This window comes from Crocodylus porosus, unplaced genomic scaffold (genome assembly GCF_001723895.1).
Source record: "Crocodylus porosus isolate Cpor-Errol unplaced genomic scaffold, CroPor_comp1, whole genome shotgun sequence".
NCBI classification, from domain to species: domain Eukaryota; kingdom Metazoa; phylum Chordata; order Crocodylia; family Crocodylidae; genus Crocodylus; species Crocodylus porosus.
Genome location: NW_017728906.1, coordinates 186,011,069 through 186,029,364, shown reverse-complemented (window position 1 = coordinate 186,029,364; position 18,296 = coordinate 186,011,069). Strand labels below are relative to the sequence as shown.

The following is an 18,296-nucleotide window of genomic DNA, read 5'->3' as shown; positions in this document are numbered from 1 at the left end:
ATAGGCTAATTTGATTGATACACAGTGATAGCAGATAATAATAATGAAAACAATTGTATATCTACCAGTCTCAGGGTTCACAGAGTCAAGGTATGTCTGACCAGTATGTGAGCTTCACTCTGAGGTTCTCTCTTGAATATCAGATGTCAGCAGCCTGGAGATCAGAGGCTGAGGTCCAACCCTCTGCAGTAGGGTGGGTGAGACCAGCTGGCAGTGTGCCCTCTGTCCATTGTGGCCTTGGGTTCCCCTCTCAGGGACACTTTGTTGCTCTGAAATCCCTCCTTTTGTATTTTATCTCCCCCCCGATGACTCTTCATCTCTGGGGCCTTGTTGATTGTCTCCTTGTGGTTGTCATACTGCCCATGTTCTCTCCTGTCAGAATATTCATTTGTTTCACAAACCCATCACATGCACACATCCTAATTTGGGCTTTACTGATCTTCTCCTAATTTGGTCTGTTCCCCAAAACTGGAAATCCTAAGGGCTCTGCAGCTGGGCACTGTGACCTGGCCAAGGTGGCAGAGCCTCTTATCTCTGTTATGGAACAGTGTGGTAAATGTCTTCAATTTCCCAGCCTGTGTGTCTGCTTGCTGCTTGCCTGTGCCAGACACAGTGGGCCTTGAAGAAACTTTGTCACAAACAGGCTTTTAGAAATCAATTAACCCTTGCCATTGCCCTGAACCATTATTCTCATGCATATCTACTTTCCCTACAAACCAGTTCCCAAAACCAAACCTCTAAATATCATTTTCTAGCCATCACTCACCAGGTTTTTACATTCAGCAATATTTAAAAAAAATACTTCCACTGTATTTTAATCCCAGCTGAATTGGTTACCAGTATACACCATTTGCATCCTTCATAAATCCAAGTTCCTCTGTCCCTAATCTCTTATTACTAACCTTCAAAATACTTTCTCATATGGAGCATATCTTTTTGTGATTTTTATAAGCACTCTGCCCATGCTTTTTCCTTTCCCCTTTTTTCTATGTGATAACCTGCCTTTGTTTCTCATCATTAATCAATTATATTTTTATTCTTTTCTCAAACTGCTTTTCACACAATTCCATTTCTTTATGGCATACCCATCATATAAATTAATGCATATGTCAAAGCCAGAAGAAAGCATGTGATCATCAAATCCTCCTTCCTGGCTATCACAAAATCATTTTTGAGTACATATTCCTGTCAAATCCCATGAAGCTTTCAGTATTTAGAATTCCTAAGCATTTTCAGTAATACCTCCCAATTGTCTAAAAGCTCATAAATAGCATAAATCCAGAAATCATGCAAACCAAAGTTGTTGCTTGCAGTTTCTAGGACTGTTTTATTTTTCAACCAGCTGTTCTCCTACATTGGTCTTGTCTTCCAGAAGAAGGTAGAACAGAACATTCTCTTAAGGACCACTGTTCCATTACAAAAAACCATGTGTTTGAAACAAAGGTAGGATAAAAAAAAAGTAGAGTATACTCTACATGTACTTTGCTATATTTATGCATATACTCTGCTATACTAAAGTGTTCTGAGAATGACCAGAAAAAGAATTAGTCTTCTCACACAATGCACACAATATACATTCCTATTTCTTAGGACAGAAAGGCACAATAAAGTTTTAGGAAAACTCCAGCCATTTCTAATATTGCAGCATTATTATTTTGTTTGCTTCCATATTCAGCATTATTATTTTGTTTGCATCCCATCATAGTTGGTCTGAGCCAGTTTTCAGTTATTCGAGTGTAAGAATTAACATTCTACAAAATGGTACACCTCCCTCTTTTTGCGCAGAAGGAACATAATATCAATGATAGCTAGGATGACCATACTTCCCGGATTGGCTAGGACAGTCCCAGATTTCAGAGGCTGTCTCAGCATCCTGGCCATTGGAGAAATAGAAGCAAAAGTCCCAGATTGGCAGGCGCCCACCCTCATGTGCCTGGCTCCTGACTGACTCTACTGTGCAAGTGACTCTGCTCTCAGCCCAGTGGATTCAGGACCAGGGAGCTGCTGCCTCTGCCTGGAAGCCAGGTGAGGACGGGGCTTCCCTGAGGGGTGGGGAGGGCAGCTCAGACCCCTGCCCTGATGGAACCAGGGGCTCCTTTCCTGTTCCTTGCCCTCCTGGCTGCCAGGGACCCATGTTTGAGGAGGGCAGCTCTTGGCTCTGGGCTGTGTCCTGGGACTGTGGCTCCAGCCGGCTCCATCCTGCTAGGCATGCCTGCTTTTCCTTCAACCTTATGTCTTCATGGTTGGAACATGTGTAGAATCCAGGCAGTATGACTTGAGACCCCTCAGGTGGTGGGATTGCACTGAGGAGTATGTGGGTGGGACATGGCCCCAGAACTTTGACTTAATTCGGAGCTGGAAGAGGTGCTTTGCTGATGAGGTTATGGTAGGGGCAAGGGCAGTGCAGGACTGCTCCTGCTTTGCTGAGATGGGACTGCTGCTGCTAAAGGCCCCATGTGAGAGCATGGAGCCTGAGTCACATACTTTGGGTTGTTTAATGTCTGTCCTGTACTGTGTGCCACTGGCTTCCCAAGAGGTCAGAGGGGTGGTGGAATCTCCTTCCTTGGAGGGTTTTAAGAGCCGGGTAGACAAAGCCTGGTGCACACACCATGCCACTCTGCCTCTGCCTGAAGCAGCATCACTGACTTGGGAAGGCCAGATGGGGAGGAAGTGTCCCAGATTTCCTATGGTCCCATTTGGTCATCCTACTAATAGAAGAACTTAAGAATGCACAATACTAATAGAAATAGCTTGTTTGGCTATTCATGGGCTCCAAGTAAACACCTCGGTGTCTTTTTTTTTTTAAGTTAGTTATATTACCCTTTTTGTCAGCAGTAGATGAGCTTTTCATACTTGTGGTACTTCATGTAGGCTTCCTATTATTCCTTGGTTGTAGTAATCAACATCAGTGGATTATTTCAGGTGATGAAAATTAGGGTGGTATTTACTGCTAGAGGGAACATAATACATTTTTATTTTCATTCTAAATTGTATTAGGTACTCAAACGTTTCTAGGTATGAGGCATCACAAGTGTGCACAGTGAAATATATTTATTTCTCTCTGTCCTCACTGAAATTGTCCTACAAACAGGAATTCACTAGCAATAGAAGTGTACTTTACAATAACGTGGGATTTTCACAATGCCACATGGAGAGCATTATTGTGACTAGCCTTTACTTTGGTGGTAGCAAGGACAAGTTTTGGCTCAGGTGAATGGGATCTTCAATTCCAGTGATGTTGGGGTACAGGCTAAAGGTGCAAGTGGGTGAGGAAGGACAAAGGATAAGCAGGGCTATGATTCCCTTCCAGTTTTTCAGCAGAGCTATCAGGCTCTAAAGGTGATCACACAGACATCTGAATAAGAGTCAGATCAGAACAATATGTGAATAACCAGAGAAACTATGCCCCTGCTGGGAACCACTGAAGCTTAATCCCCACTAGTACTCAGCCTGAAAACACTATACCAGAGCACTGCCATCTACTCAAGTCTGTGAAAGAGCCATGACTTAGCCCTAAACAGATTTCAGTTAATAAAATAGGTAGCACTGCCTAGTGGACAGAGCAGAGGACTGGGTTTTGTGGGACCTGAATGCTGCTCAGTGCTCTGCTGTTCACCTGCTGGGTTATCTTGGCCAAGTCACTTCACCTACATGTACCTGTTTCTTATTTTTAAAATGGGGTTAGGCCCTTTTGTTCTGAGATCAGTCTAGTCATCTCAAATATGAAATATGAAAGTTAGAAACACCTCATGAGTTTTCATCATCAGGATAGATTTTTTTTTTTAATCACAACAGAAAGAGAGAGAGAGACAGAGAGAGACAGAGAGAGTGCAGTGCAGCAAATAGGCTGAAGAGTAGGACACTTGGGATGAAAGTACCATATTCAAGTCCCTGATCTTCCTGCTTTAGACTGCAGATTTGAACTGGAACCTCTTATAGGCCTGGTGAGTACCCTAATCATTAACCAGTCGCTCTCCCCATTTTCCTCTTTCCCCCCGACCCCTTATCCCATCCTACAGAAAAATGCTGAAGTGACATGGATTTATTCCAAGATACAACCAGAAAAAATTGAAACCTCAAAAAAAAGTGGAGGACAGGAACACCATTCTCAGTCCAGCTCTACCCAGAACCCCAGGACTAAAGTTTGTCCGGGAAATAGAAAGTGTCCCTTTTCGAGTCAGTACAGTGTTTTATAGCCATTTTCAGTGAAACACAAGGTGGCGATAGAGAGTTATCCTTATTAGCACTGAGTGATTACTACACCATAAGAGACCACATTTGAGCAAAGTTTTATACACACAAAAAACACACATGCACACACAATATGAAGGGCTATAAATCTTGCATCTTTACAAGTTTCTAAATGGCAGAGCAGCACACAAGTATATTTATTCCTACCAGAAGTGCTATGAAAAAACACAAATATAGGAAGAAGGGTGGACAAACAACCCCCGCCACCACCACCTTGTAGTGCTGTTAATCAAATGGAGGCAGTGATCATGAGCTTTGCCTACCAAATGAAACCTGGATTTATTATGAAGTCCTCCATCACTTTTAAGCATCCAAAAGCAATGAATCTTTAATTCTTTCTGAATGAAGAGCTCCCACTGACATCACTGAGAGGGTACATGACAAATTCAGCTTCAGTCCTCAAAGAACTACCTAAACCTTGTCTACACACAAGAACTCTCAGTCACATCTGAGGGGTTCCTTAGAGAGGACAAAGGAGAATTATAGCTGCAGCTCCTTCTAACCATGTTTCCTGTAGATCGAAGATGAAGCTTCCTTTACTTTTATAATACATTATTTTACAATGAACCACAGGAGTGTGGGTTAGGGTTTAGCTTAGTGAGTTCTTTATTTTCACTCTTGCCTCATAGGAAACCATGTAAAAGGCAAGTCATGGAATCAGCCAACATAAACATAGTCCATAAAAGGCTAGTTCACCCGCTAGGGTGTTTTCCCAGACCCTGGAGAGAGGCCCTAGCCCAGTGTTGCAGCTTAGTAGCACACTTGTTCACTCACACACTCTTTTGTGCTCTCTTACTCATTGTGCCCTCAGTTGCATTCTCGGTCTCTCTTGGCTGCACTCTCTCCTTCTCTCCCCTCCATTCTCCTTCCTTCCCTGGGAGTCTTTTACTTCCTCTTGCCAGCCACTCACCCGTTTTCTGGCTAGTCTTCCTACACAGGCTTGCAATCACCTTGCCTGCTTGCAGTGGGGTGGCAGCTTCTGAGGCTTGTGGCCTGTTACACCTCCCTCCAAGCAAGCTTGTAGCCTACTACAAGCTCTTGTTTGATAAAGCAAATCCTTTGTAGAGCATCATTATCATTGGCTATTTCACACATGCAGTGTCTTTGATCATGAAAAAATAGCAATAAAAAAGTTAGGGTGCCACTACCTTTGCAGCGTGTTGTATAAGAGACCAAAAACTTACCCACATTTACTCTCATGGTTTATTTCAAATATTCTGTTCACACTGCATTGGTCAACATAAAAAGACAGGTTGTCCCATGTCTAAAGTAAATAAAAAAAAGAGTTTTGGCTGAAACAATATCCACATAGAGTCAGAGAGAATCCCAATCCAACATGTGAAACACCTAATCCAATCCTCCACTTGCAGGCTGTAGCTGAGTTCTACTGGCTTTCTTCCTGTTGAGCTAGAGGTGATTTAAAGTCTGGCAGGACTCATTTTCTTTAGTGCACTAAGGAAAAGTAATAATGCAGACCTGTTATGTCACTTTGGTTAGACTCCAGAGTTACAGAAATGTCTAATATATGATAATTGTTTAAATCTATTTATTTCTCTCTATAGTTATAGATATGTATGTATCTATCAAGGCTTGTCTACTGAACTCCTAGGCAAGATCACACCCAGCTGGCCCACGTTACTGTCACCAGCACTTGGCAAAGGTTTTACACTTACCGTTTCTGAACTGTCTTTGTCAATGGGATACTAATGCTGCCAGATATTATGAAGGGGAAAAGAGCAGTCACTGCTGGGCTGCTTCCAGTCTCCTGTACAGGAGGGCAGGGAGTAAGGTAAGTAGAGGTGAGGAGTGGGCTCTCTTCCCACAGTGCACCAGTCAGCACAGCTGAGTAAGGTAGTACAGAAAGGGATGTAAGCTGTGCCTGTAAAAAGTGAAAATTTGCTTTCCACGTGGAGGAAATAAGAAGCAGGGACTGAATAGTGATTCTGAATAAAGTGACTACATTCCTGCTCTGGGCAACATACGCATATATGAAACTCATGGACTGCCAGGCACCAGTCTGGCATATAGTTAAATTCCAGAAATGCTCTTTTGCCTAGCATGATTAGAATAAAATAAATGGCTAAGCCAACTTGAGTAAGAAATCTGAGGGGTCTGACATCCCGTGATGCCTATCTGTTTTATTCATTTTTGGTTTGTTTAATGACTATATATATTATATAATATAATGAATAACAAAAGATATGACATAGTTAAATAAGCCAAAAATGAATAACAAAGATAAGCATCACAGGATGCCAGACCCCTCAGATTCTTACTCAAGCTGGCTTAGCCATTTATTTTATTCTAATCATGCTAAGCAAAAGAGCATTTTTGGAATTTAACTATATGCCAGACTGGTGCCTGGCAGTCCATGAGTTTCATATATGCATATGTTGCCCAAGAGCAGAAATGTAGTCATTTTTTTTAAACAGGCAGAGCTTACTTCCCTTTCTCTACTACCTTACTCAGCTGTGCTGACTGGTGCACTGTGGGAAGAGAGCCCACTCCTCACCTTTACCTACCTACTCCTTGCCCACCTGTACAGGAGACTGTGAGCAGCCCAGCAGTGACTGCTCTTTTCCCCTTCACAACATCTGGCAGCATTAGTAGCCTATTGACAAAGACAGTTCAGAAAAGGTAAGTGTAAAGCCTTTGCCAAGTGCCGGTGACAGTAACACGGGCCAACTGGGTGTGATCTTGCCTACAAGTTCAGTAGACAAGCTCTGACCCAGAACTATGAATAGATCACTACTTCTGTCACTGGCCGTCTTTCTGTGTTTCTTCCCCAATGCCATGCATGAAGCCACCAAAATTTATTATTTGAGGAAATTGGAACAGACCACCCCATCCCCCTAAAAGAACTATATGTATGGGTATACACACACACCCCACAAGGGAGCTGAATGCATCAAGAGTATGGGTGACTCCATGCTTCCACTACAGTAGAGATTCAGAGCTCCTAGACACAAAGCTGCCCACACCCATTCACAATCCTACTCACCATTTAAATCAGTTTTAGTCAATGTAGGGGGTGGCTCTCCTTCTTCGGTCTACTTTTGTACCTGCTGGACATGATCCACTTGACTATGATCCAGTACTGTGAGGTCCACTCTGGCACTGCCATCAGTACCAGAGTGTAGACAGTTCAGAGGTCTGCCATCGTGTCGACAGTTCTGTGTACCACCGCTGCTCCAGATCGGCCTTGCTCAGAAGTCAGCTTTGTGTCAGTACCAGTAGTTCAGCCCAACCCAGTCTCCTCCTGCACAATCATTTCTCTCATTATCTGCAGGGGAAACATGTCTCTTGGAGTGAGTCTTCAACATTTTCTTGTTGAACTTGAGACCTGGTCTCAAACCGGAGTCCACTAGCTGTCAGCTCACGGTGACCTGTGAATTCCACAACATATCTTACACAATACCTGTGCCCTCATGAGCGCTGGCACAGTAACAAGCTGTTAGGATTTATAAACAGAACGCAGACAAAACAAAGCCACATGTGGGATTATAGGCAAATAATTTTATAAAATTTATGTAAACAAGGATAGTCAGTACTGGGATTTTCCCCTGTGGAAGAGAGATCCAGTCTTCCAAGGATGCGTTATTCCAAAATACTGACTCAAATTGAAGAGCATGACAAAATTCCTATCGACTTCATTATGGTCAGGGTTTTGCTCCACATCTTTGCCCCATAAATGCCTATGGTTGATATGACATACACTAACTACAGAGAGCCAAGGCACATAATCCTGTTAGTTTGGATTGTCTTCCTCATGCAAAGTGTTTATTTATTAGGCATTATAATGCTTAAGTAGATCTGGCCCTCAAGAACTTTTACAGGTAATCAAAAAACTATTTTTAGTTTTGTACATTTTATAACCCTCCAGTACTTTGTTGCTCAAAAAAAATACCTAAATATGTGAAACAAAATATATGAAAAAAATCACATCAATATCAAACTAAAGAAATAAAGACATTTTTTTCCAAAGCAACTAGTAATGTTAATTGGTTTGGCTGTGCAACTTGAGATTGGAAGGTCTATCAACACTCAAAAACCATGGCCTTAATAAAGTGTTTGTCTTCTAAAATTTTCATCATAGTTTTGTAAATGCTGATAATCCACTTCCTGTGAACATGGATTAGAAACAATATGCCCAAATATGCCCAAAAATGCATGCATCTATGTTGTGCCATCAAAGCCTGCATACAAGTTGGAATACCCATGCTCATGGACTGACATGATTAGGTGATCCTCTGCCCCTTTGCCCTTCCAGATGCGAGATCTGAAGTATATGAGGTGAGTATGCATTTTTGCATGTGTGCCTCCACAGTTGGTGTGTAATAGCTGCATTTCACCACTGAGTGGTGTATGATTCATAGTAAAGTCAGTCGATCATGTAGTTTTTCAAATCGGCAGCTGCATTTCTCATCAGTAAGATCTCTCTTTTACTTGAGAAAATTGAAATTTGGTAGCCTGCTACCACTGACAGATTGTAGGTATAAAATAATTTCAGTTACCCGAGTATACTATTGTTTTAGATTCCCTGGCAAAAGCAGAAAGTGCCTTACCTCAGTTATTTTATTGTAGCTCCAACACCCACCCTAGGTCCTGTATTATTAACATAGTAAGGGGCATTTATGAGTTCACAAAACTTCGGAAATATTGAAGTCCTTTGATTCACCTGTTTAAATAGTTTATGCAGTAGAAACAGTTTTCTTTACTTTTTCATATTACTGCAATAACATAATTTCAAAGTTATATTCTGCTGTTAGACACACAGATAAAAAAAAATATATTAAAATATCCATATACTAGTATCCAATGATTCAGTCCTTTGTTTTACTATTTCTCTTCTACAACGCATTTCTCAATTTTTTCTAACCAGTTTGTCACACAAGCTTCTAAACTCCATATATGTATGTTGTGTAAAGTATTCAAAGTTGCTTAAGAACTATGGTTGCCCAATCCTGTTCACAAATATAAGAGTTATGTGCCCTTGTTATAGTCAAGGACCTTTTCAGAAAGAGAGGAACATGATAATGCATAGCTGGGCAGTCTGCATCTTTCTAAAGCCATGTGCAGATATTCTAATTCTACTGGGAGAGTTACTGCTCTCCTGGTAGAAACTATGTGTGTACAAATGCTCAGGATTTTTCACCCAGACCAAAAAGGGCCACTCTGGTAGAAAAATAACCTGGGAACAACCTGGGTTAAAAGATTCTGAGGAGAGTTTCTCCTTGGAGAGTGAATGTTTGCACAAGTTTCCTTCTGAGAGAAGCCACAGAGCACAATCCTGCAGCATTGCTCCTTCTGCCCCTCCTGGGAGACATTGGGTGTGTCTGTTAATATGCAGTAAGGTTACTGCTTGTTAACAGAAGGCACAGTAAACTGTGCCCCAGAAAGGATCTAAACGCGTGTCACCTTAGGAACAAAATTGTTCCGAACTGGAGCAGCTGAGAGCAGGGCCCCCCATCCTGTTCTGCGCTGCTACAGCAGCCAGGGTAGCTACAGGCTCCTGCAGGTACCAGCCAGGGGCTGGCAGGGACCACAGCATTGGTCCCTATCCCACGTGGTAGGGTAGAGCTGTCCCAGCCACGTGGGGACTGGACCCAATGCTCATGTGTCTGGGAGAGGCGTCTCTACTCAGTGAGAGTGCTTGGTGGGGACATTTTCTGGCAGCCACATGGGGATCAGAAAAGTTGGGAGAGGTATCTCTGCCTGGCAGCCATATGGTAATTCTGCGCAGATGACCCTTCTGATCCCCACCTGGTTGCCAAGCAGCAGCATCCTCGCCAGGTGGGGACACCTCTGCTGGCCACATGGGGAGGGTCCTGATCTCCACATGGCTGCCTCCCCTCCAGTGGAGACACCTCGCTCCATCACACAGGAATTGGGTTCTGATCTGATACCCAGCTGCCCGGGATGCATCAGTCCCAAGTGCTGGAACAGCTCTCCCAGCTATGTGGGGATCAGGACAGTCCCAATCTCCATGTAGGAGGGAGACAGCTGCCCCTGCAGTCAGCACAGCTCCCCACTACATCAGGGCTTAGCCAGGCAGCGATGGGCCCCTGCTGCCTAGGCTGACTGGGAGCAAATTGCTCCTGGTCAGCATCTACATGTGTGCTACTGCACATTAGCTTATGCACAGTAAATCTATTACCTGTAAATAGATTTACTTTGCATTAATCTACTTTACTACACAGTAGCTCAGCTCATACATAGTGATGCTTTACTGCACAGTAGATTAGCCTACTGAGCAGTAAAGTGTCTTGTGTAGACATGCCCACCCTGTCACTCAAGATGAACTCTACTGCTCCAGTCAAGGAGGGAACAGAACACATCCCCTTCACAATCCAACACTGTGCTGCAGGGAGACACAGGCTGACCCTCAGCAGTCTGGGGGATATAGATAGCTGTCAGTGCACAGAGCAGCCCTGTTTGGCTGACCCAGGCTGCTCAGGTAGAAGGCAGGACATATTTGTACCTTATAAACTAAATATATATCTCACAAGCTTTTGTGAGCTGTAGCTCACTGACGAAGTATTTTGATTGTGTATGTTGGGGCCTTTCCCCTATGTGGGCCTGACCCCTGTTTTTCTCTACCTAGGCCTCCCCATCTAAAACTACCAAACAGGGTTCGATTCTGAAGCTCTAGCCTTTTCCAGTGTCTCAAGGCTTTTGGCCCCCTTTCCTGCTCCAATCTAGAGGCTGCCCCCCTTGGCCCAGAGGTCTGGGTGCTAACCCTATAGCCAGGAGGGTCACAAGTTCAAAACTAGGGGATGGCCCTGAACTTGCACCCTCTCAATCCAAAACAAAAAATAATGAGATTGCACCCCAGGTGTGCCTGGCCTTTTTAAGATCACACCTTGAGGTGCTGGGGTCTGTGGCCCCCAAAAGCTGCACCCTTGCTGGTGCCAGGGTCTGTGCCCGCTGCCAAAAAGCTGTGCCCTTGCTGGCACCAGGGTTCCCACTCTGTAGTGGGTCCCCAAAATGAGGCTTCCTCCTGCCCTTTCCGGTCAGCTGACTAGCTGGCCAGCCTCAGCATTTAACTACTTCTTTTCCAGCCCTCCGTGCCCAGAAAGTTCTGGGTTTAAAGGGGCGGATGTGCCTTCTAATAACAGGGCTAAGGTCCCCTGTTACAGTTAGTCTATAAGGTGCAAATCTACCCTGCCTTCTACTTGACTTCAGAGTAACACAGTGCTTCCATTCCATCTGCAGGCAGTCTGAGGGGGTCTGCAGAGCACGCTGAAATGTGTGCATGGGGGCCATATGGCCGCACAGCTTCAGCACTGATCTCTGGGTCAGTTTTCTACCAGAAAAATAAACCCTGGAGAATTTTCCTAGATGATCCCTTGAGGTCCCTTCCAACCTTACTTCTTTATGTCTGTCTCCCAGATCATATGTACATGTGTACGCAGCCCAAATTTCAGCTTCCCCTTTGCTTCTATTCCTGAGTGTTCCTGCTGTACATTTTGTTGCAACTAAATCAGTTTTCAAGCAGTTGATCTTGTTGAAAAGTTCCTGTCAAAATGTTTTCTTGGAGTAAATGGAATTTTTCATTAACTTTTTTCTTCAGTTTTTGTCACCTTTCAGCAAATTAAAACACAAAATCTTTTCATTTCAACCAGAAAAAAAATCAGGTTTGGTATTTGTCAGTGAATAATGAATAGTAATATACATATATTATATCAGGGGTTGTCAACCAAGGGTACGCATCAATCACCAATTAGATAAAATTGGTGGCGGTGATGCGGAGAAGTGGAGGTACTTGGGAAGCGGTGGTGCAAGGTGTGGGGCCACTGCCGTCATCCAGCACTTTGCACTGCTGCCATGCATCACTCCCCTGAGTCCAAGTCTGTCCGTCTGGCCACCAGGGAACCCTCACCCCTGCCCACTAACTGGCCACTTGGGCGATCCCTCCCCACCATTCATCGACCAGCTATCGGGGACCCCCCCACACACACTTCTCGACTGGCCACTGGGGGTACACTCATCAAAAGGTTGAAAACCACTGCATTATATTATATATAATAAATATGCATTGTATCATTCATTTATGTCAACATTTTTCTTTGTTTTCATCAAAATCTTTAAGAAAGAAAACAAAATATTTTCCACCTACTCTATTCCACAGACATTTGTAAATAGAAGCTTTGTATTGCAGTTTTACATAGTCATTTGACTCACTTTTAAAAACTGTTTCTTGCCAAGAAGCAACTAGCCAGCCATGCCTTTTCCTTGATGGGCAAGCAACTGAATCCCTTGTGGAGACACTGCTAATACTATAGGCTGCTTGCAGATGTGGAAAAAAACCAAACAAACAGTGCATTACATTAAACTTGGTGTGCTCCCGTGCCAAACCCAGCACATTCCCAGAAGAGGCAGTGCATTAGTTGCATCCAGCTTTCCCAAAGTCTGTAGAGATCAGGTGTTTTAGTGGGGCTTTTTTGGCACTTTTATCTAATTGGTGATTGACTCAGCTTTGGATAACAGTGCCAAAAAGCCCTGATGAAACTCCCAATCTCTACAGACATGGTGGAGCTGGGTTGGAGTAAAGCGCCGCTGTTTCTGGTAGAGTGTGGGGTTTTTTCCCCTCATGTCTGTCAGCACCCATACTGATTATGTGCAGTGCCAGCTCTTATATTAAAACTGTACCTGCAAAGAAGGTTTGCTGCAGCATCAGCACCTGCTTTGCTGGCAGAGGCATAACAACCCAGTTCCATGGCAGAGGTAGTAAGGGTCGGGCTGGCAGCATTGGCTGCTGTTCTTGAACCCCATCTAACTGGGCATCTGGGGCTGATGTCCAAGTCACCCATGCCTAGATACATTACTGTTTCCTGGATTATCCATGAGCAGCATTTAATAAGCAACTCACAAATGCTTTTGAAATGGAAATAACTTAATGAGATGGGAAAGATCTCATGGCTAAATGCCAAGTACAGGTTTATAGTGGAAATAGAAACTTTCTTCTGAGTTGAGACCATTGTCTGGTTGATGTTTAAGAGGTTTCCTGGTAATTTAATCTGTGGTTAAATTTTCTCTCCCAAAAGGGCAGAATTCCCTAAAGGGCAGAAGGCTCTCTCCCTCTATCTCTTCTCCTGCTTCCCCCACATCCCCCAGACCTGTGCCATCCTCTATGAGGCACAACATGGGGAAAATGTGAAGTATGTATACACACTCAGCATGAGATGCTTACCCCAGTTCTGGATCCTTTTTGTCCTGTAGTATAGCCAGTAAAGATTTCCCTCAGTGAAGACACTACAGAAGATGCTTATAAGGAGCTATGACTAACTCAAATGTTGGGACCACCTTCACTTTCTGTTCCCTTCAGTTGTCAGTGTATACTCTACCTCCAAGAAGCCCAGCATAAAATCTCACTCTCAAATAAAAGGCATCAAAAACCCAAACCAAAATTATTGCAGCATTCTGCTGAGATTTTGAATGAACAATGGACATCATCTCTACCCAGAAAAGTTGTGGGATCTCCATCCTTGGAGGCTTATAAGACCCAGATAGACAAAGCCTTGGCTGGGATGATCTAGTTGGGGATGGTCCTGCTTTGAGCAGGAGGTTAGACTAAATGACCTCCTGAGGTCTCTTCCAACCCTCATTTTCTATGATTCTATGATCAAGGTGTTGGTGTAACCTAAGAATACAAAAGATAGGTAATACCTGATCCAGTGATGGGCTCCTAAATTTAACAGGTGCTCTCAGAAATTTTCTTTAGCAGTCTTAAGATGAACATGTTTGCCTACAGTCTGTTTCAGCTTCTGTGGAGACATGGTTCTCCTTTAGCTAATATAGAGGGATTAATATATACAGTTTTCCACTGAAGTGGAAGAGAGCAGCAGAGAAACTGATTCACTTATTCAGGTTCAGTAAAGTGCATCTGCAGCACTGAGACAAGCCATCTGCATGGAGAGTGTCTCTTTCCCTTGTTTCAGAGTGTTCAGTCCTTCAGGGTACTGAGCACTCCGGGTCTGATCCAGAAATTCACTTAAACACATAAACTATTTATGTACTTAACATTAAGCCAGTACTCCCTGACCTTTGCAAGAATAAGCATTTAATGCCTTGATTTAAACAAGCACTTGATTTCTGCCTAACCAGATGTGAAAATACTTTTGCCTCTTTCACAGTTACATTCACAATGTAAAGGATTTTAGAAAAAAACTAAGGAAACAAGCAAACAGTGAAGACAATAATGTCTCTGATGCTTCCTAAGTGCCAATAATCTAACATTAGTTACTTTGCATTATAGTGCATTGTGAAGTGAGTAGGGAAGTATTTGGTATTCCTCCCACAAAAGCAGTGAATCCACTATTTACCCTGAGTAAGGCTCTTGTTTTTTAAATACAAATTTTAATATCTCACTGTTTTATTAAAAATGGCTTTACAGATCCATTCCAGAAACTCTAAATTGATTGAAAGTGCTCTATTCAGAGGTGCTATTTTTTTTCACTAGCAGAAAGGAAGCTAAAGAGTTCAGCACATTCAATTTTCTTTCTTTCTTTCCTTCTTTCTCCTTGAATTTTTATATTTTTGTCTCGAAGAGGGGAGGAGGTGTTTTATTTTTCAACCTGCATTGCTACAGTAGTAAAATAACTATAGTAAAGGCCTCAACTCACCAAAGAAAATATCTGTAGTTGAAATTATTGTTTGGTGATTCTGTTAGTCCTTTCTGCCATCTTTCTTCATGATGTTTATCAACTCCTCTATGTGTTCTAGTTGTAGCCTCTAATGATGTAACCATCTGCTCATTCAGCTGCCTTGTCAGTCATGCCCTTTGTATAATGCCCAAACAGCTGAAGCTGGTCACACCAGGACTGTCTAACTGGTGATCTGTGGGTTGCATGCAGTACATGAGGAGCTAAGGTGGTTTGTGTGTTCCTGCTTAACCCCCGTTCCTCTCATTGCTTTAGAGGCAATGGCAGCTGAGGTCTCCTCCCTCCCCAGCTTTTGCTACCTATACCTGCTCCTGGATGTGGGCAGCACAGCAGGCCTGTGTTGAATGTGCAGTGTGGGACGGGGCTGGGCTGCCCATGCTGCAAATGTAGCAGGGAAGAACTGGGGTGTCCATATTGTGTGTGAAGGTAGCAGGCGGGGAGGAGGGAGCTGCCCACATGGTGCACTCAGCCTGGGAGCCAGAGTAGCTGTGGTGCATGAGTAGTTGGAGAGGGGCTGGCAAACTCACCAGCATATGAAAATGCAGGAGAGCACCATATGCCCAGCCAGAAGTGGGGCAAGCCTGAGATGGGGAGGGAGGACCAGTTGGGTTGCCACATGGCAGGGAGTAGGGGTGGTGCCTGTGTGGCAAATAGTCTACTGAGCATGCAGCACACCTCCCCCATACCATCTGTGACCTGTGTAGTATGTGGCCCCTGATTGCCTGATTGGATGGCCCTGGATTACACTAACCTTATTTAGTAGGTGTCTGTGTGATGGATTATTGTTGTTTACATTTATATCTGGCAGGAGAAAGGTGGAGTGATAGTGCTGCAGGATGCTGATTGTGAGGAAGATCCCCACTTCTAAATGCTAGCTCTAATGATGACAATGTTATCAATAATAAATGTCAGAACCTGCTGACATTCATGTGACAGGCTATTTCATAGAGTAAGTCTGGAGCTTGTACAAAATGGATCACTATTGACATTAGCTTCATTAAGGTCCATCTTCTCACCAGTACCTGCAATGCTTTCATGTTACAAATGTTTGAAGCTATTTTCTTCTTCACAAGTATGATTATGATAGGCCTAATACTTTTTTATCCATTTTTTTCTTCCCTAGGTAATGCATTTGTGGTGAGCCTGGCTTTAGCAGACCTGGTGGTAGCCTTGTATCCATACCCACTGGTGCTCTTTGCCATCTTCCACAATGGATGGACCTTAGGTGAAATGCACTGTAAAGTGAGTGGCTTTGTGATGGGACTAAGCGTAATAGGGTCCATCTTCAATATTACTGCAATTGCAATAAACCGATATTGCTACATATGTCATAGCTTTGCTTATGATAAAGTGTATAGCTGTTGGAACACAATGCTATACGTCTGCCTAATTTGGTTATTAACGATCATTGCAACTGTGCCAAACTTTTTTGTTGGCTCCTTAGAGTATGATCCACGCATCTATTCCTGCACATTTGTTCAGACTGCTAGCTCCTACTATACCATAGTGGTGGTTGTAATTCATTTCATAGTACCCATCAGTATTGTGAGCTTCTGCTACCTTCGGATTTGGATCTTGGTGATTCATGTAAAACGAAGAGTCAAATCAGAAACAAAGCCAGGACTGAAGCCCAGTGACTTCAAAAACTTTCTCACCATGTTTGTGGTTTTTGTGATCTTTGCCTTTTGTTGGGCACCACTGAACTTCATTGGACTGGCCGTAGCCATCAACCCTTTGGAAATGGGACCAAAAATTCCTGAGTGGTTGTTTATCGTAAGCTACTTCATGGCCTATTTCAACAGTTGCCTTAATGCAATAATATATGGACTTCTGAACCAGAATTTTCGGAAAGAATATAAACAAATCTTAATGTCATTGTGGATGCCACGAATTTTCTATCAGGAAACATCCAAAGGAGGAACAGAGGGTCAGAGGAGCAAACCTTCTCCTGCTTTAAACAACAATGACCAAGTCAAAACTGATACTTTGTAAAATGTATTACAGGGAATGAAAAGACTGCCATTTAATCATTCCAATAATGCAGTTATAGGGGTATGGCCATTTTTGCTTTTCTGCACTTTTCTGTGCTTTCCATTTGAATGATATACAGTGACTAGGATCCTGTCTTGATAAAGCACATTGCTCTTATAAACTCATTTATACACAATATGCATTTAAAATAATTAAGACAGAGGGTGAATTTGCACAATTTATTTTTAAGATCCAAGTACCGTCCTCAAACATGTGAATGAGGTGGGATTCCTTGCCTTATCCGAAGTCACAACTTGGTATTAGAAAATATAATGACTGTATTTGCCCAGGTACATGAGAGTTGATCAAGGTTAAGAGCAATCTTTTCTTCTAATGTTGTACTCATATTGTGCATTCCCTGCAGGTACCAATCTTGGCATTTCTGTGCACGTATTGTTGGGGCTTGCAGGATGCTATAGACAAATTTTGCAAGTGGATGGGGAGAAGAATTTTGTCCTAAAGAGAGAATGTTAACATAAAATATTTTCCTGACAAGGGATTTTATAGATACCCACCTCCATTTACTTATTCTATCCACCTTCTTTTTGTGTTGCTTTTTTTGGTACATGATATTGCTGATTGATTACTTATGCATTCCCTTTGAAGATTCTTCTTCTCATAAAAGTGTACAAGCTCAGATTTTTTTATTAACAGTAGCACAGCTGTTTGTGCAATGGAAATAACAGTAGAAAATTATAGACATAACATTAATGTTATAAATTCTACTTTCTTAAACATACATAAATGAGTTCTTCTAGGAATTGCAAGTGCTAAAATATATAGGGAATAGTGAACTCCAAAAAATCTGGATAAATGAATTGGAGGTATTAAAAGCCCTATTTTCCCAATATTCTCACAAGGACCTGACTCTTCTTTTATTGAATTCAGCAGTGAAACTCATCACTTTAAAAATGGTGTCCCATTGACTTCAACACCAAGCCTCTTTGAGAGGAATCTCACCTTAAATGTTTTAACTGTTTTCTGTTACAAGCTTTAAGTGTAGCTCTACTCCGAAAACACCATTGTGAGATTCCATGCCTGTAGCCTTTTAATGTGATGTGAGGTCAAGTTTGCAGTTTATAAGATCAAAGGATATTTGTGTGTTATATTCACATAACCAACCTAGGCATGTCAAAGCCAGGTTCCTTCTCTCTCAGCTATCAATATTGGTAACAGGGTTCATCCAGGCCAAACTATAACTCATGTTGTACCTGGGGACGATTACTTTGGTTCATGGCATTTAGTTTGCATCATCTTTATTACTATGGTAGTGCTAACATATAAGAAAGAAGGAATTAAGCTTCTTTTTCATACTCCAGTTTTGAATATAACATCCTCCAGTCCCTGTCA

The 18,296-nt window shown here is 42.7% G+C and overlaps 1 protein-coding gene across 1 annotated transcript; it reads left to right on the top strand.

Annotated features, from left to right (window-relative positions):
* Positions 1–11,996: 11,996 nt before the first annotated feature.
* MTNR1B (melatonin receptor 1B) lies at positions 11,997–17,090 on the top strand. The gene is made up of 2 exons (XM_019528540.1): positions 11,997–12,012; positions 16,039–17,090. The coding sequence occupies exons 1-2, from the start codon at positions 11,997–11,999 to the stop codon at positions 16,905–16,907; spliced, it is 885 nt and encodes a 294-aa protein (XP_019384085.1). The 3' UTR covers positions 16,908–17,090.
* The last annotated feature ends 1,206 nt before the right edge of the window (positions 17,091–18,296 follow it).